The sequence below is a fragment of the Doryrhamphus excisus genome, chromosome 10 (assembly GCF_030265055.1).
Source record: "Doryrhamphus excisus isolate RoL2022-K1 chromosome 10, RoL_Dexc_1.0, whole genome shotgun sequence".
NCBI lineage: Eukaryota > Metazoa > Chordata > Actinopteri > Syngnathiformes > Syngnathidae > Doryrhamphus > Doryrhamphus excisus.
In genome coordinates, this window is record NC_080475.1 from 14851121 (window position 1) to 14870130 (window position 19010).

Below are 19010 nucleotides of genomic sequence, written 5' to 3' on the forward strand. Positions count from 1 at the left end.
TGCTATAATTCATTTTGTTTACTATTTGTACGTGTAATGTAAATTACTTTTTAAAAAAAATTTAAATTAAAAAAATGACAACTTTTTTGTACAATTTTCAAAATAAAAATGTACAGGCTTTAAAAAATAGTTTAAATCTTTTTAACTGTTTGTTTTGTTGCAAACAGCTTCTCCACTGTTTAATAATAATTTGAAACACATTAAAAAAAATACGTTTTTAAGTTTCATTTTCTGTTCTTCCACAGTGCAATATTACCATACAAGAGCAGTCATTGCTATTCCACTGAAGAAAATCCAGAAAAGCCATGCTGTAAACGTTGATACATTATAGAGGTAATAGGAAGGATTTGACAGTTGTACTACTATTTAACACATCCGTCATGCTGCCACTGCATGACTTGGTACCAATGACATGATGGATGAAGATAATCAGGACGTGAGGCAGGTGTGGGACCAACAGAGTGTGACAGAACAATTCCCACAAGTCTGCTCGATTTGTGTCCTGGAAAGTCCGGTGGATGAGTCGGAGTTACCTGATCCTCCCAGGTGGTAACGTTAAATGGAAGCAGACTGGGCCTTCTTTTAGTTTGAATGGCACACAGACGAATATTGTCGGTCATGAGAGATGCCCCCCCTGCAACGTCTCCACATAGCCAGTTGACACCCCTGCACAACCTGAAGCTCCATTGCACTCCAGATCATGATGGCCCCCAACATCGGAATTAATCGATGTCGTAATTGTGTATTATCATTCACAGTAGCAATGCTATAGTTCACAGTCAGACTGCTGGCAGCGCTTTTCCTGGAAGACAGCTTTAATTATCTGCAATGTTCGGCGAGACACACCCACACACACACACACACACACCAGACTTGATTGGCGGAACAAGTCTTTATTCCAGGTTTGAATTATCTCACAACAGGCACAATAATCCCTAATAAAATCTGAATCCCTGACTCACTTCCTGTCCACCTACCACTCAGCTCCTCTAGAGAACATGAATACAGCAACACACAAGCACAAGTCTTATGTATTTCTTCAATCTTATTCTGTCAACTATATTGTAGTAGGAGTGTAAAGTTAATTATAGCGTTCATATCTAGAGGACTCATGTTAAAACTCGTATTTAAAAGGTCTTAGGCTATGAAAATATTCCATTTGTAAATAGGGAATCCAACTTTCAGGAAATTTATCACAATGGGGTCGGGGATAAACAAGGAATTCCTACATATTCTTACAATTTAAATTTTGCACAATGGAGAACCTTATTATTGGAGGTCTGCAAATGCTCCTATGAGTGACTTTTTAATCATGGCCAAGCTAGGGTACGCCAAGCTATAATAATCATGCCATCTGGATGGTGGGTGAATTATCTTGTCATTAAAGATCTACACGGTGGTCGTGTGGTTAGCGCGCAGACCTCACAGCTAGGAGGCCCGTGCATGTTCTCCCCGTGCATGCGTTGGTTTTCTCCGGGTACTCCGGTTTCCTCCCACATTCCAAAAACATGCTAGGTTAATTGGTGACTCCAAATTGTCCATAGGTATGAATGTGAGTGTGAATGGTTGTTTGTCTATACGTATTTGCCCTGTGATTGGCTGGCCATCAGTCCAGGGTGTACCCCGCCTCTTGCTCGAAGACACGAGGAAAAGCGGTAGAAAATGAATGAATGTAATGAAAGATTGGCCAATCCAATTTGCTAAATTACTTTTAATTGCTTTAACATTGCAACTACTACAATTTAAGCAATTATTTCATTTATCTAGTTACAATGCTAGTTCTGATATTTTCTTTGGTGTACAGTATAATGTCAGAAACCAACAAGACACCATCTTATATTTTGCATATTTATCAATGTTTGTATTTTCACAGTAGTATCAGTGAATAAAGTGATAGACAAGAAATTGTGGAAAAATGTGAACATTTAATTCTTTTAAAAATGGATACATAGAGGAAGGAAGTTATTAATATGACAGTGCACTGACTAATAAATGCTTAGTTATTATTAAAGGATGCATAGAAGATGCTGGAAGACTTAATGGATACAAATGCTTTGAGGTCATGCTTGTGCGACATTAAAAGTTGTTGTTTCTTTTTTTATCATGATGAAAGGCCTCTCCGTCTTCAAAACAGACGTTTCTCGTAACTGGAAAGAAAATATAGAAACATTTCCTGTCAAAAAGGAAGCCTAAAGCAACCATTGGTTTGCACCGTGTACATAAACGCCTCACAATGCTAGTTTGTTCTTTAGTCAGTCACAGTGGTTGTGTCGCTGCATGTCCACACGGTGTCGGTGCGTGTACGTACCTGTGCAGGCTGTGGACACCGCCCTCCATTTGAGCGGAAGATGTTCTCTTTTCAAATTTCAGATCTCCGCTGTACATCATGGCTCTGACAAACGACACCAAATCAAGTAGTAATAAGCACGACACCGCCGTGAGTGTGTACTGGCCGCCGTGTTTGGGTACCTGAGCTGAGTGAGACTCTTGGTGCCGATGTCCTGGCAAGAGTGTTGAATACCAGCCAGCAGGTAAGGAACAAACTTGTGGATGGAGCCTTTGTCCTGCACGGCTCCGGAAACACCTTGAGCCACTTTGATCTTGTCACTCTCACTGCAGGATGCGGACAGAAAGACAGGCGCTACTCGGTACACTTACACAGGCTAGTTACTGACACCTTGTGGCTTTTTCGATATTTTATGCTAGTCGGGTTTTTGTTTTTGAGTCATTTTGATTGTGTTGACTCAACAAGAGTTAAATTTAATTAAAAAAAAATATTTCAGTAGTTCTCATTTCAAGTATTCATGGATTTCTACCCAGTCTTCTATATCAGGACTAAACAATATAATGTACCACCGCAAACCTGAAGTATCTGGTCTGAGAGCCCAGGTTTTTGTCCATGGCATCCAGGGAGCCCATACCACGGTACTTCTTCAACCGGATGCCATCAGAGAAGAAATATTCACCGGGAGCTTCACTCGTGGCTGCTAGCAGAGAGCCCATCATCACTGCACAAAGACAAGAAATGATGGGGTGGGGGTGTGAGGGAATAGGATTTCATATGAAAAAATGTCTTAAAAGTGCAGTAAGTGGGGCCGACTAATCTTAGCTGCAAATGCTAGCTTTTATAACTTAATTTTGCATTCTTTGGTAGCTAACTGGGGCTGCACGGCGGACAAGTGGTTAGCACGCAGGCCTCACAGCTCGGAGCCTCCAGTTCAATTCCACCCATCTCTGTGTGGAGTTTGTGCATGTGTGGGTTTTCTCCAGGTACTCCGGTTTCCTCCCACATTCCAAAAACATGCTAGGTTAATTGGCCACTCCAAATTGTCCATAGGTATGAATGTGAGTGTGAATGGTTGTTTGTCTATATGTGCCCTGTGATTGGCTGGCCACCAGTCCAGGGTGTACCCTGCCTCTCGCCCGAAGACAGCTGGGATAGGCTCCAGCACCCCCACGACCCCGTGAGGAAAAGCGGTAGAAAATGAGCGAACGAATGAACGAATAACCATTATTATTATTATTATTATAAAGATTCAGGATTGAAATGAAAGCAGGGGGATAAAGAAAGCCAAAACTTTTAATCAAATTAATTCTCATACTTTTCATTCAAGACTTGCATGATGACCAGAGAGCTACGTTCCAATCATAAACTGTATAAGGTTCCTAAATTTTGTGACAAGCCAATAACACTCAATATGTTATTACTTAGGCCTATAAATATATATTTTTTTCATTGTGCAATAAATAATTTACAATAAAAATATTTTGAAAAATAATATTTTGTTTGTCTATATGTGCCCTGTGATTGGCTGGCGACCAGTCCAGGGTGTACCCCGCCTCTCGCCTGAAGACAGCTGGGATAGGCTCCAGCACCCCCGCGACCCTCATGAGGATAAGTGGTAGAAAATGAATGAATGAATGGTAGCTAACTGTCTACCATTACCAACGTATTCTTACATTTTGAGGTTGTTGCGTTCTGCTACATTTTGCTGCTATAAACCTGGAATTTCCTCTTGTGGGACTAATAAAAGCATGTCTTATCGTATGCTGGTCACAGTTTGACTCTGGAACAGATGAGTTTAATTCTCATCAGTCCTTGTGGGAATATGATTACAGTGGGACTGTGTTTGTGTAGCTACCTGTGGACGCCCCTAACGCCAGGGCTTTTGCGATGTGTCCAACGGTCTGGATGCCACCGTCGGCAATGACGGGCACGCCAAAGCGCCTGGCATACTCCGACACCTTGTAGACAGCTGTGGCTTGAGGTCTGCCACAGGCAAGTACTGTCAGGAGGAGTAAAAGGGAACAATGGTTAAATCATGATTAGATTAGAACTAATCTAAAAATACTAGTTTGTCGAGTCCATCAAATCGCCACACACGGTTTTGCTCTGTGCAGGAAAGCACTACGATGGTCTGGGACCACTGCACCTGTTGCAGCAGTATTTCCTTGGATTTGTGCTTCCTGCCAAAACGCTCTGTTTTAATTTATTCCACCCACAAATTTGTTTCGCAAGACAGTGCTGTGCAGTCTTGCGTTGCGTCAGTCACTTATTAGGTACACCTGCACAACTCATGACCACTTTTTCCTTGAAATGTATTTTTGTCTTATTCTATGAAGTCATCACAAAACAGGAACGCCACCTCCAATACAAGTATTTTGTTCATGTTCAGTTGGCAGACACATACACACATAGTGGTAACAGTACGCTCCATTGACTGGCAACACCATTAAGTACACCCGCACAGTCGTGCAGGATTCTGCCTTTATGGCTATCATTCTGCATTATATACATAAGCATAGTAAAATATTGTACCCCTCTCAATACGTTGTGGGAGTTTTTTTTTTCAGCTAGCATTCAGAGAATGCTGGCGGAACAATGTGGTCCACCAGGTGGTGACGCCATCTCCAACTGAGTTACACAGTGAAACAGTGGTGCTTTATAGGCAATTTTAAGCTGGAACACAACACACCTTCTTGTGTGATGCAAATGGACCCGCTGCCCATTCCGACTCTCAGTCCGTCTACTCCTGCATCGATCAGGTTCTTAGCTTGAGCAGCGGTCACCACTGAACGACACGATCAAACAGAGGAAATGTTGCATTCAAAAGTATGACACTTTCATATACAACACATATTTATTATTAGCTTTTGTAATTTGGTTGTTTCTAATTTTTTGGAAACAAACTGAGTGTAATACAATAGGTGTATTTACCATTGCCACCAATGACCTGTAGGCTTGAGTACTTCTCTTTGATATATTTGATCATGTTGATCTGGAATATTGAGTTACCCTGGGAAGAGTCCTGTAAAATACAGAGGACATTAAATAATTTCTCTTTCACTACTTGCCTTTGTTCCAGAACTGCACCAGCCTTAAGGAAGCACGCTAACAAACAACAGCAATGTATGTTTCATAGTATTTACTACAGCCAAGGGGAAGCTGTGAAACATAATACTAAATGACAGCAACAAGTTTTCCTCCTCACCAGTACAATCACATCTACTCCACTCTGCACCAGCAGATCCAGTCGATATTTGTCGTCATTGTGCGTGCCGATGGCGGCGCCACACAGTAGCTGTTTGCGAGAGTCTTTGGAGGCCAGAGGGAAGTCCCTGTTCTTTTTCAAGTCGGTTCGAGCAATGATGGACACCAGGCAGCCATCTTCATTGACAATGGGTAGTTTGCCTGGAAGAGGAACCAGAGACTAGACAGATGGAAACGAAAACAAATAAAAACTATGAAGGTTTAACCACTATTGTGGTTTAGGCCCTAGGTTTCCAACGTGAGGTATGCATACCTCTCGGGGTACGCAGATTGCTGTAGGGTGTACCTCAATAAAGATTAAAAACGGCATGATCAGAGCATGTATATCAAACGTTATATCAACGTTATTTTTTTTATAGTCCTAATAGGTGTATCCCAATGACAGCATTGTAAGCTAGCTCAAATTAACTTGTTCTCTTGTGTTATAATGGATAGAAAAAGGAAATAAATGTGTTCACATAAGAATTGTGAATGATGGGCAAAATTCCCAAAAAAGCACAATTCCCCTTAAAGTGACTGGTGTATTCACTCCTCCGACCATGCCTTGTCCTGCACCATTCGGGTATAGTGTTTTTGTATCCTTGTTAAAAAAATATTGCTCCTGTCATCATCGTTGCCCTCTTCCTTAAACTGAAGATTAATTTCATCCACTTAGCCTCGTCTTCTATTTTTTATTGGATGTTAGCAAACAGCTCACACATTTAGCTAGCTTGCTCGCAAGTAGAAACTGCACAAAGGAAATTGATTGACAATAGTCTACAGTCAATCAGGGCCAAAATGCAGTGCGGGAACACTGTACATTGTTTTTTGTCGTTTTCGTAGCTTGTCAAAGTTGTCATTTGTACACAAAACAACGTACACACACAATCACACCACACACTCCTCACCTTTCTTACTCCTTTGCAGGATTTCATTGGCTTCTTTGAGCGTTACCCCAGCAGGTGCAACAACAAGATCTTCTCGCTTGGTCATCACCTGTTGAGACGGTCATATAGATAACATTAACCACAAATCTTCATATTGATTATAAATTCCAGAATACAAAATTGTAGCATTTCAAGTGGCTACATTTCCACTCTAGTTTTTTTCCAATAACTATTTAGTCAGCCAGGACCCAAAATTTGATATGAGATTTGGTGGATTAGAGAAAACTGAGACATAGCAGTCATGATGACAAGACTATTCATAAGTTTTCCCCCCCCGACCCCATCTTCAGTATTAATGTCAGACACCTCACTGAGAGGAAGCTCGTGGTCCTCTGCCTTCAGGAAGTCGATGTCTCGGGAAGAGATGATGCCCACCAGCTTGCTTCCCATTTTGCCGTCGTCTGTAATGGGAATACCGCAGAAGCCATAGCGGGCCTTGGCCTGAAAAACGTCCCGCACACGATGATGGGGGCTCAGCACCACAGGGTCCGTGATGAAGCCCTGCTCGTACCTCTGCGGGCAGGCGGGGGAGGAAGAACATGGATGTGGGAGGGTTGACAAGCTATGTTTCTAGTAGATCTACCCACACCTGAGACAGAATTCTCCATTTTATAATGACAGGGAACAAAACATTCTTTGGGAAATTGCAAAGAAAGATAAACAATGCAACACAGACATGTGTTGCAACATGTTTAGTTGTAATAAATACCGCTAAAAAAAAGACAAGACGAAGGGAAAAGACAGCCATCACTCCTACCTTGACTTTACGGACTTCATTGGCCTGGAACTCTGGAGTACAGTTGTGGTGGATGAAGCCAATTCCACCTGTTAACTTGGAGGAAATATGGTAGTATTCATGCAAATATCCTCACAGGCCACAAACACAATGCTCATGTTGATATGCACCTGATGTTGTGGCCAGTGAGTGTAAGTGTAATAAACAGTGTCATGCTTACTGCCATAGCGATGGCCATGCTGGCTTCTGTGACAGTGTCCATGGGGGAAGAGACAAAGGGTGTTTTCATTGTGATTTGTTTGGTGAGCGCCGAGGTCAGGTCCTGGGGACAACAGGAACACATGAAGACATATGAAGCCACTATGTGTGCATTGAAGTTACATATTAATACAGTGGAACTCAGTAGTTAGCAGCTCCACCGTTCTTGTTATCACTTCAAAAATTGGTTTGAGCATGCTTGGTCAAGTCCAAATGTGGCCAGGGTTTACTGTCGTACTGAGAGAATATTTGAGAATGTTTGTGATCCCCCTTTCACTCCGAACAACATTGTCTCCTCGTTTAATAATAGTCCCACCATCATCCCAACTCACCACTTGATCTGCTGTGAAGTCAATGTAGCCTGGCAAAATGAGGAAGTCACTAGAAGAGAGGAAACACAAGCTATAAACACATCAAATTAATGGTGTAAAAAAAAACACACACACAGACCACTGGTTTGCAGTAAATATTTTCAAGGCAAATAGTTTCCGGGAGGGTATCAAATGATAGTGCAGCTGAAATGCCACAGCATGATGCAGGCCAGGCTAAAAACAGAAATGATAGCAGAGACCAGGCTTTTCAAGCAGGTGACTTTTAAAGTGCTAATTGTCATTTAAATAAACGTACTCCCTCATAAAACACCAAGAAAATATGGTTGGTTGACCAAACTGAGGAACTAAGTAACTAACCTAACTAAGAACATCAAGTCAAAATTGCAACAAGGCAACATCTGCCTAACAACATACAGCACTTCTTTGTGTACTGGGGCACCACAAATAGGCCATATAAATATAACATTGGACCACTCTATAAAAATACAGTGGAATAAAAAAATTAAAATAAGAAAAAAAATAAAGTTAACCCTAACAGAACTACGGTTATATGGCAAGAGGACAAGTGTGGGGATGAATCCCAAAGGTGTTCCACACCAAATTCATCCATTCTCTATGGACCTCGCTTTCAGGTGCCTAGTCCTTCATTCCAAATTAAGATTAATTACTTACTTATATGTAAGTCCATCTCCTCCGTTAAACAACTGTTGTCCCGTCAGTCCGTCCTCAGGGACGTAGCCGGTCTGTCCACTAATAAGGTAGTCCGCCATGACGTCCAGTGATGTATAATAATACTCGTACAAGCACGTGTCAACTAGTAGGAAGACCGACAACTTCCTGCTCCCGAGAAGGAGCTCGTTCGCTTGTCCTGTTTATCAGTGAAAGGTCCAACCAGCTCTCGGTGTCTTTACCGATAAAATAAAGCTATGTATGTATTTTTTTAATATATTGTCTGTCTTTAGAAGGGCCTCTTTGCCACCACGTGAAGTCGTCCTCATGTTCTTCAGTCACAGCTGGAATGGCACTCGCTGGGACGTGCGCCGTTTCCTGTCTGACAGTTCCCGGGTGGTGGCGTCACTTCCGGGTGTTTTTTTCGGTCAATACAATAAAAGTAAACCAGGATATTTTAAAATGGCACACGGAAATTTAGTGTGTGAATTCTAAAAGCATTCACACACATTATTGTGTACAGCCTTTTTTCATCTATTTATTCCTCTTCATATTATGCTTAATTTTGGACAGCTAAATACTCAATTTCTAAACAAATTCAAACAAATGTCAGCTCACTCGGACACGTGTGCTACCTTTTCAGATTTTAAAATATATTCCCTCATTTAGTGTAATTTCCTATTTTCTTTGAACATTTTACAATTGAAAATAAATGGGCAATTTATATGGCGCCCTCTGCTGGTGAAGTGGCATGAATAGTCGTGTATCAGATGAGCAAAAGATATAACATGAGCAGGAAGTAAATAAATTAGAAGATGCATCAGACATTGCGTATGAATTTTGAAAAGTTGAAGCAAAACTGAAACACTTTGAAAAGGTGCCAAAATCTAAATTTAGAATGAACACCACCTGTCCAGAAGCTGAAGCTTGACTGAAATGCTGTGGAAATATGCTAAAATGTATAATCAAATTAATAGTTTGAGCTCAAAACAGGGATTGAATCAACCATCTCTCACTGTAGTTCCAGGCGCTTTACCAGCTGCGCTATACAACTTTTACCAACTTAGCAGTAGAGTAGACCATGTAGGTCGAGAGCAATCAGAGCCCAGTGTGTTTACTCCATCTTGGCACAGCAGCACCCACGTAAATGTGTCTGTGGTCCCCTGTTCTGTAATCAGGTGCCAGTGTGAAAATGTCAAAGGGCTTCTGCAGCACATGTGACACACATGGATTGGATTGTCAATAAACACACACAAGACAACAGTTCTGTTTTAAAAACTCTCAGGACTATTTTCTGTATTAATGTACAACCGTTGAAAATTACAGCAATTTTTTTGGTAGATTTTTCCTTTATTGTTTTTTTTTTTAAACAATCTATCAATTAACAGCTATTTGTTTTTTCCCCAGAAGAAATGTGAAAAGATGTAAGCAAGGATGAACAAATGGTGGGATGAAAGAAAACGAGGAAGAATGAATGCATGGACGTTGTGTGATGTGGAGTGTTGTAGTGTAGTGTAGTGTAGTGAGCCTTGAGTGCCTGGGATGTCAGAATTTGTTAATTATCTGATGCAATAGTTTTACCATAACCCTAACAGGTAGCAGCTAATTACTGGCAGTTATGGTTAAAAGCAAGTTTGGCAATAACAAAATAAAACAGTTTATTGTAGCAAAGAAAAAGACCTACACACATTGAAGTATGCTCTAAGTGATCACACATAAACACAAGAAAATACTGCATTTAAACCAAGCCATTTTAAGGGGAGAGTGAATGTTTTCCATAGAAAACCAAAAACCAGTCAGTTTCACGACTGCACTGGTAAATTATCCAAAGCAAACTGATTAAATGTGAGCAACCCAACTGCCAGAAAGTGTCCACTAGATGTTATGGTCTTAGCAGTATTAGCTAAATGTAAAACCTGGTCATCCTCAGTGGTATTTACCTTTCTTTTGTATTTTGGAGGATTCACTAAATGTCACCAGTAACCACAAAAAATTTGATGTTACTTGCGAGACATGGTTATAAACGAAGTGTAACCCCGGTGAATGTGATATGGAAGATCATGAAGGAGGAGGAGATACAATCGTGCCATTCTGTGACACTGCAGCATTTTTAGGAGTGACAGAAGGAAGAGATGGGGTGGGGCATGGAAAAAAAAGTGGCGTCAAGTGTGACTGCACCAGGAGATAGTCACTGAAGGAAGCAACAGTAGGGGACATGGAAGGAAGGAGGGAAGGAAGAAGGGTAATGCTGGTGCTCTGCAGTCTAAATGGTGTTTTAGGTGTCGTGGAAATCCTTCAGCAGCGTGCGTCGTCTCTGTTCGGCAATGTGCATCTGATTCTCCAGTTCCTGTTCACATAGACAGTACTGTGTATGAACAATAGGGAACACTTCTGAGACATCAGTGGTGTTGTTCATGATATACGACGTTATATATTCTGATGTTTCTCCTCCCTCACCCCTCTGTCGCTGGCACTGAGATCCACCTCGCCTCCCACGACTCCCCTCTCGTAGCTGTCGGCCCGCTCCACCTTCCATGACAAGTTCTCGATCTCTGCTTCGAGCTGAGCTTGCTGGTACTCAAACTGCAACAGAGGAGAAACAAAATGAATACAAAGAAACAACGCCGGAGATGGAACTTGATTCCGGAAAGACATCAGTGGAGCTAACTTCTCAGGAGGGTGTGTGGTGGATGGAGGTTTAGAAGAAAACACTACATAGACAAAAACTATCGGGACACATGTCCATTATGCCTAAAGGTGCCTTAAAGGTGTTCTTCTACACCAAACTCATCCTGGGAAACCTCGATCATCCTAGAAAATTGTTCAAAATGTCTTGGTAGAATGATTATTTCAGACTGAGGCTCTTATACATTAATTTATTCATAATGACGTGTCTTATTACTGTGTGTAAAAATGGCAAAGTCAATTTCTCACCAGTTTCTTGCGCGGTCCAGACATGTAGTAAGCGTAGGGATACGTATATTGCAGCGTGTAGCGACACTGGAAACAAACATGACAACATAGTGAAATATTGGTTATTGGATATTAAACAAATAATATTATCCATCTGAATTCAAGTAGGAAGCCACAGGAAGTACACATGGACGTGTACAGTGAAACTGCGAATGGCTCATTAAATTAGGATTTCTTAGAGTTGATAAATTGCATGCCAAATTGTGAATTCAATGAAATCTATTCACTCCTGCATCTAGAAAAGCGTACCTTAGCGAGAAGCTTTGCAGCGTTATGTAGATACTGCCAGTCAATCCAGGTTCCCAGGTTGTTCATCACTCTCTCCTGGATCTTCTCCTGGATCCTCTGGTATGTTTGAGCCTCCAACTGCAGAGACTTGTTGTGGTTCTCCCACTGGTGCACAAAAAAAAAAACAGAAGAAAAAAAAAAAACTCAGCACAGATGCTTGGTTGGAGTAGATGAAGACCATATATCCCACTTTGTGTGGAGTTGTCAGTGTTTAGACGTGGATGAAAAGCACAGTTAAAATGGTCTTGAATTGGTGGAAAATAAGAGCAGTAATTTGTACAAGAATGCAAAGTAAAAAAAAATAAATAAAAAATCTCTCACCCTCTCAAAGTAGAAGAGGTATTTCTTGAGAGCCTCTCTGGCTTGAGCCTGCTGACTCTGGTTGACTATGTCGGGGTTTTCTTTGTAGCGGCTGCACTCATAGTATTCACTGCCGTGGGTCTTCCAGTCACCGAGACACATCCAGCAGAAGTCTGGGGGTGCGGGAGTATGTTTAGAGTGCAGTTATGCAGTGTTTCCCAAACTTTATTGAGCCGAGGCGCAATGTTTAAAAAGGGGTGTAAGCACATTCTGTTTGTCAAAGAAATGTGAAACACTTGACAAAATGACTGCCATGCTATTAGGATTTCCTGCGAATGATGTAAATGGCTGGAAGGTTGGGCATATACCATCCAGCACTTTGACTATTCAACAGTAATAAAGACAAACACAACCAGGACTCCCCCTTTTGATTAAAAGAACAAATAATGCGCCTTGAATTGTGATACTCTTATCAGGCTGATTCATACCCAGCAGAGTTTAAAATCCTCCAAAATACTACTTGCAAGGAAGTGCTTCATTTAAAATAATGACAATTCTTGTTTTATAGTGAACGGGTCAAAGCCTTACCGTGTTTGCACTTGGAGCATTGCTGAAACAAACAGAGAAGATCGAATTAGCACATGAGCAATCATCATCCATCTATGTTCTAAAACACTTATTCCGAAAGTGAGCTACTTGAACCATTGCACAAATGAGCTGTAATATGGAGAAGAGGTATAATAAAAAAAAAATGCTTTTTCTTAGTGTAAAGATGTGATGTAGCGTTGCACGGCGGTTGAGTGGTTAGCGCGCAGACCCGAGTTCAATCCCACCCTCGGCCATCTCTGTGTGGAGTTTGCATGTTCTCCCCATGCATGTGTGGGTTTTCTCCGGTTTCCTCCCACATTCCAAAAACATGCTAGGTTAATTGGCGACTCCAAATTGTCCATAGGTATGAATGTGAGTGTGAATGGTTGTTTGTCTATATGTGCCCTGTGATTGGCTGGCCACCAGTCCAGGGTGTACCCCGCCTCTTGCCCGAAGACAGCTGGGATAGGCTCCAGCACCCCCGCGACCGTCGTGAGGATAAGCGGTAGAAAATGAATGAAACAATGATAGTCACTTCAATAGAATCAATTCTCCACTTGTGACTCACCATGTGATTGCATCCTCCATTCTTCTCAATGCAGATATTGCACTTGGGACACTGAAATAAGACAAAACACAAAGTTTCACATTCTGAGGGTTAGTTCCTTTTTTAAATTAAACATTTTTTGTAATCTAATAGAAAGCATGAGGATCATACATCTTTAGTGTGTGCGCTGATGTAGTTGGCCGTCTCCGAGTCGTCGGCGCATTTTGTGAGCCATTTCCGAATGGTTGCACAGTCTGTGGGGGCGTGGTACATCTGACGACATTTAAAACTGAGAAAGAAGACACGTCCACTTAAGTTGTTTGATTTATATATCTATTTATATTATTTCAAACAGCAGAAAAGTTAATTATTCAATATGTGCATTGCTTGGAAGTGTTCTTACTGTTTTTATTAACCGTCAACTTCAGGATGCTTTATTTTCTAATTATTTGGAGATTGACAAGTGAACACAGCAATATTTACCACAGGTGGTAGCACTTGGGACATCTCTAATAAAGTAGAAGTGGTGAGTGAGTCGCTGTTGACGGACTTCACTGCTTATGGTGGTGTCACACAACTTCATGTCAAAAAATCCAAACTATCCCTTTAAGTAAATTAGGTAGCGATTCAATGTTTTTAGAGTAGTAGTGTTTGTTGGACCTACCAGAAGACCTCACTGCAGCGGCTACACTGCACCCTGCGTGCCCGTGGCTCCTGCACCTTAATGACGATGGGACAGTCTGCACCCGGACACAGTTGCAATTGGAAGTGACTCTGAGGTAGGAGAGATGAAGATTGAGCCAGGAATGTCCAACTGATGATACGTTCATAAAGATGGAGTTCTCATTGGTTAAAGTTGGAGTAGACATTTTTCTATTTGTATTTGCCTTAGAAATATATTTGGCAGTTGCATGATGTGGCCAATGGCAGTTGGCCACCACAGAGACGCACCAATGTGGTGCAGTGTCCAAAAAAGGATATTAAGTGAAGACACACACCTCAACATAGTCTCTGAAGAGGTAGCGTCTGTACTTGTCCTTCAGCTCCTCTCCTGGCAGTAGAGGAAGGACAAAATCTTCTGGCATTTGCAGGGAGCATTCCTGAGCCATGCAGGAGATGCCTGTAAACATATGAGCCCAGCCGAAAAAAGAATGGCAATCTTGAATTCTTGGATAAAGCACACAAACTGTCAGCTAGTGGTAACTTATATTTTCAACTGCACTAAAAAATAATGCTGGTTTCTAGTCTTGCACCAACATATAAATGAGACATTGACTTTGTCCTGGTGCGGAAATCTGCTCGAGAGACCGCGTGTTAAATTATAGTCCGTGCGGTGACTGCTCCCAAACTGCATGGGGAAGCGTATCACAAACGTGTATGTATCTACCGCAGTACTAAACTAGAGCGGAAGACGATTACTATACTACAATCTGTACAATGGATATATAATGGACAACACTTTATACCTACTTAAATATTATACTATACTAAATACAAATCAGCACGCAGACCTCACAGCTAGGAGACCAGGGTTCAATTCCACCCTCGGCCATCTCTGTGTGGAGTTTGCATGTTCTCCCCGTGCATGCGTGGGTTTTCTCCAGGTACTCCGGTTTCCTCCCACATTCCAAAAACATGCTAGGTTAATTGGCAACTCCAAATTGTCCATAGGTATGAATGTGAGTGTGAATGGTTGTTTGTCTATATGTGCCCTGTGATTGGCTGGCCATCAGTCCAGGGTGTACCCCGCCTCTCGCCTGAAGACAGCTGGGATAGGCTCCGGCAACCCCGCGATCCACGTGAGGAAAAGATAAGATATGCCTTTATTCGTCCCTCAGTGGGGAAATTTGCAAAAGCGGTAGAAAATCAATGAATGAATAAATACAAATCTATACTTACAAAATATTTTTGTAAATGTTTTCTTATGAGTTGACATTCTACAGTGTATTTTCATTTAGTAATCTTCTATTCTGATACATTTTCATAGTTTTTTTTTTTTTACATAGATCTGTCCATATCTTTTTTTCTACATTTACTTAATACCAAGGTACTTATATAATTGCACTTCTGGTTGGATGCTAACTGCATTTTGTTGCCCTGTACCAGTGACATGAGCAATAACAATAAAGTTGAATCTAATCCAATCTAATTTACTGCAAACGATCTCTCACAAAAACACACAATATTGACTTACCCACTCCGATGCCATCTTTGACTAGTACAGTGCAGTGCTGCTCCCAGCATGCTTTGCAAAAGGAGTGTTGGCAAGGAAGTGCCAACAGGGAGTCTCTCCGTACTATCTGTAGACACACACCACACTGGGGGGACTGGGGGGCCTGGAAAGTAACATGGATGCATACTTAATTGACATGTCTTAAAATGTTATCATCACAAGGTATGTGAATTTGTTTTTTTTTTTTTTTTACTTAATTTGACACTATAACAATGAAAAAATGAATGCAAGAATATTTGTGTGGTCAGTTTATTACTCACAGTTACTGATCTGCAGATGCTGCTTGGCTGAACCAGAGCATCTGACAGCACAAGAGAAGAATTGGACTTATACCTGTGGACGAAAGAAACTCTAATTAGGCTCTAGCATTTTCAAGATTAGCTATCAAGCTTTTTAGTGCCTTTGGGTATAACAGTAATGCAAATACATTGATACCATACAAAACACTTAATGAGTCCAGCAATATTTCTTCTCCATGAGATGTCCCAGAAGGCAGCATCAAAAGGTGAGTAGTTTTACTTTATTTTAGTATTATTGCATCTTTTTATACACTTGTATCACCATGTTTATAGCTTTATATAGGTAATTTTACATTGGATAAATACCTGTCCAGTATTTGTGAAACCTGCCAGTGAAAATGCACGAGGATCAACTTTGCTACCGCTGGTAAAACCTGTGAGAGAAACAGAGAAAGAAAAGTATAGACTCTGAATATTATGAGTTGTATTTTTGGACAAACAATTCGGGGAGCGAAATAAATAAGTGGAGAGAAAAAAAAGGTCATAGACACGCGTTGCATCTTATTTGTCATTGTACATAATTTGTATGTAATTGTCCTATTTTTTCCAATATTTTTTCCCCTTGCATTGTTGTAGGCCAAAGTTAAAAGTCCCATTAATCTTATAGAGTATGTTTAACAATTTGCATCAACAGAACTAAAGAAGGTGTATCTTGTTTAGGATAACATTTAGTAATATTGATAGCGGTGATGAGCGGCTAACACGAAATACTAGTAACACTATAAGTATTGTAATTGACGTCTCAGCATAATATAATTTTTTTTGAGATGGTGAGATATAAGTGCACACACATGTGTAAAGTGTTTGATGTAGAAAAACAGCACGAAGAGCAGCCTCACCTTCAGCGCAGCAGCCACAATGTTGACCTCCTCATTGAGCACCCTTTGGCTCTCCTTGTACGTCAGACACGTGAATTGATACTCCTCCGGATCAAAGGAGTCGGCGCCCTGTTGCTCCACATCGCTCGCCACGCCTTCATAGTAGGTTTCAAGGTCCTCCTCTTCCCCTGCGTCGTCCTCATCCTCCTCTTCAGAGTTCACCCCGAAGTCTTCCTCGTTGCTGTCAGATGCCTGGCTGTTCATGTCCACAGACATCCAGTCGACGGAACCAACCACCCGGACAGGTAGACGACACGCCTACCTGTCGGATCGCTGTGGTCACTGAGTGAATGAAATGGCTTGAAGAAGCGCCGCCTCTTCCTCTTCAAGGTCCTGATGCTGACGTCGCTGGTCAGCGACACCCTGGCGTCTGGTGTGTCTGTGCTGCTTGGCGAGCGAGCGAGTGAGCTCAGCAGCAGCGGAAGAAACAGAAGAAGTTGCACTCCCCGTCACTCATTTGGAACGCTGGTTTTGGAGGCTTATCCTACAAAAGAACAAAACTGGGAAAAAGCAAAAGGAAAGACATGGCTGTTTAGGGAGACAAACAACTTTATGCAAAAACATTAGCTCGTTTTTACATGTGTATAACAGTTAAAAATGTTCAATACATTACAATAAATTATTCTGTAATGTAATTGCTAATTGCTACACGTAAAAGTTTCTAAGTTAGATGACCTCATGTCCTTTAAATATGAAGAATCAATAACCTACGTGATAAAATGTTCAATAACATAACAGAGGCTACACCGTGGACACATGTCATTTAAATATCATAAAGTATAAGTTTCATAGTGGTCTTTTTACAATATATTCATTTGTGTCTATGACTTTATAAGTCTTGTTTACACATTTCCCTGCACTAACCTCCACTTGTTATGTTATTCTTATCCTTATCTTGTCAGTGTACTACATTGAACTGGTATTGAGCATGTGAGCACAGAAGAAGACCGTGTGTCTGAGGCTTTAGAGGATTAGCAGAGCATGCTTTAGTGTTAAGGGGATATAGGAAAGATGCACACCTGTACTGTAGATAAGAGAACTGGCGCATATGGACTGTCTTAGTGGGCGACGTACTCGGATTTAATACAAATGATGTCTTTATAAAGATTATAATGCTCACTCTATAAGATATTGATTCAACAGTATGTTTTTTTGTAGTTCTAATTTGTAGTGGTGTACAGCTACAACAAAGTTAATTAGCTAAACTAGAGGAATATTCAAATGTAATTAGTTTTTGTAATTTGCAATATGGGCTGACGTTAACAGGAGGTTTATTAGCTTATGCAGGTGTCATGATGCATATTTTTGCCTTTAAGCAGCAACTACAGTACACAGCACATGTACCTTGTGAGGGTACATTTGGGGGAAATCGAAACAACGAGGACATGTAAACAACCATGTCCAGGTGGCCTTGATCCTCTTGTTATGTTATATTGTGTGCCCTGTGACATGGACTGGATTGGGCCACTTGCTGTATTTGCTGACGAGAGGGGGGTGTAAAGGTAAAAAGAAAAAAAAAGGGCAGATGAGGGGGGTTCAAAAGTAAAGTCCGCCACTATAGAAGAGAGCCAGGATGAGCCTGCCAGGCGGTCCTCTTGGTGCCAGCCGGGCAACAGAACAGCGGAACACTGTTGGTCTAACAGGCTAAAAATAGTCTCTTTAAACTGGGTGACACACATCTTTGCGAAGCTAATGTATCACAGCGACTCAGCACAGTTTTATAATGCGTGCTGAGAGGAATGATGAAAGAATGTTCAGGACGAACCAAAACTAAAATGATACGTTTTGTTTTAACACAACACTCAATTCCATATCTGGCTAATAAATCTATAAAGCACAGAGCACTGACATCGACTAGCTAATTTGCGTTAGCTGGATTAGCTTGCCAACATTTACATTGGAGTCATTCAGCAACACAAAGACAATTAAATGTAACGATCTGTGGAGAGTGCTACCCCTCCAGTTAAACTATTTATACAAAAAGTTTTACACGTCATTTAAAGGCTTTACTTTATTAAAGATAGCATGGTTGCTAGCTGCCCATCGTTACGCCTCTTACCCAGTCCGTGGATTTGGCATGTAAACAAGGCCCTCAGTTACCCAGGAATCTACACAAACACGTTTCAAGGCAGCGATATTTGTTAATTATCCATTACGAGAGTTATGTTTACCTCTCAGAACGGCGGCGGTCCGGTCCACAGTGACATAGAAAAGTGTGTCTTACTAACAGAAAGGACTACAAAGGGGTTCCTAGCGTGAGCTGTTAAACGGAAGATGTGATGCGTTCCAGGTCCACTGAAGGGAGTCGGAATTTCCGAATTTAAAGTTGGGAGCGAAAACGTCATCTAACTGTGAACACCTGCTCTGTGGATTATCATTTAAAATAATATAAATTTAAATAAAAAAAATAAGACGCATTTGTGATCTTGAAA

The 19010-nt window shown here is 41.2% G+C and overlaps 2 protein-coding genes across 2 annotated transcripts; both read right to left on the minus strand.

Moving 5' to 3' along the window:
* Window positions 1-1905: 1905 nt before the first annotated feature.
* impdh2 (IMP (inosine 5'-monophosphate) dehydrogenase 2) lies at window positions 1906-8846 on the minus strand. The gene is made up of 14 exons (XM_058084244.1): window positions 8476-8846; window positions 7804-7852; window positions 7434-7535; window positions 7235-7309; window positions 6784-6990; window positions 6439-6526; window positions 5493-5692; window positions 5219-5309; window positions 4977-5072; window positions 4143-4286; window positions 2864-3008; window positions 2470-2613; window positions 2309-2392; window positions 1906-2147 (listed from the first exon to the last, which is right to left on the minus strand). Exons 1-14 carry the CDS (start codon window positions 8571-8573, stop codon window positions 2126-2128), a joined length of 1545 nt encoding a protein of 514 aa, XP_057940227.1. The 5' UTR covers window positions 8574-8846; the 3' UTR covers window positions 1906-2125.
* A 1393-nt stretch (window positions 8847-10239) lies between these two features.
* Window positions 10240-18914, minus strand: arih2 (ariadne homolog 2 (Drosophila)). Its single transcript, XM_058085534.1, has 15 exons — window positions 18750-18914; window positions 16540-17078; window positions 16007-16074; window positions 15662-15734; window positions 15363-15504; window positions 14167-14288; window positions 13833-13942; window positions 13340-13457; window positions 13190-13240; window positions 12622-12643; window positions 12055-12206; window positions 11695-11838; window positions 11407-11472; window positions 10930-11055; window positions 10240-10819 (listed from the first exon to the last, which is right to left on the minus strand). The coding sequence occupies exons 2-15, from the start codon at window positions 16792-16794 to the stop codon at window positions 10748-10750; spliced, it is 1521 nt and encodes a 506-aa protein (XP_057941517.1). The 5' UTR covers window positions 16795-17078; window positions 18750-18914; the 3' UTR covers window positions 10240-10747.
* Between the last annotated feature and the right edge of the window lie 96 nt (window positions 18915-19010).

Coding starts and splice junctions, on each gene's coding strand:
- impdh2 (XM_058084244.1), bottom strand. CDS start 8,573: ATGGCGGACTACCTTATTAGTGGACAGACCGGCTACGTCCCTGAGGAC. Junction 6,527..6,783: donor ACGAGCTTCCTCTCAGTGAG/GTGTCTGACATT, acceptor CCGTCTCAACAG/GTGATGACCAAGCGAGAAGA. Junction 5,310..5,492: donor GAGTAGATGTGATTGTACTG/GTGAGGAGGAAA, acceptor TGTATTTTACAG/GACTCTTCCCAGGGTAACTC.
- arih2 (XM_058085534.1), bottom strand. CDS start 16,794: ATGTCTGTGGACATGAACAGCCAGGCATCTGACAGCAACGAGGAAGAC. Junction 12,207..12,621: donor ATGCTCCAAGTGCAAACACG/GTAAGGCTTTGA, acceptor CCGCACCCCCAG/ACTTCTGCTGGATGTGTCTC. Junction 11,473..11,694: donor CTGCAAAGCTTCTCGCTAAG/GTACGCTTTTCT, acceptor GTTTGTTTCCAG/TGTCGCTACACGCTGCAATA.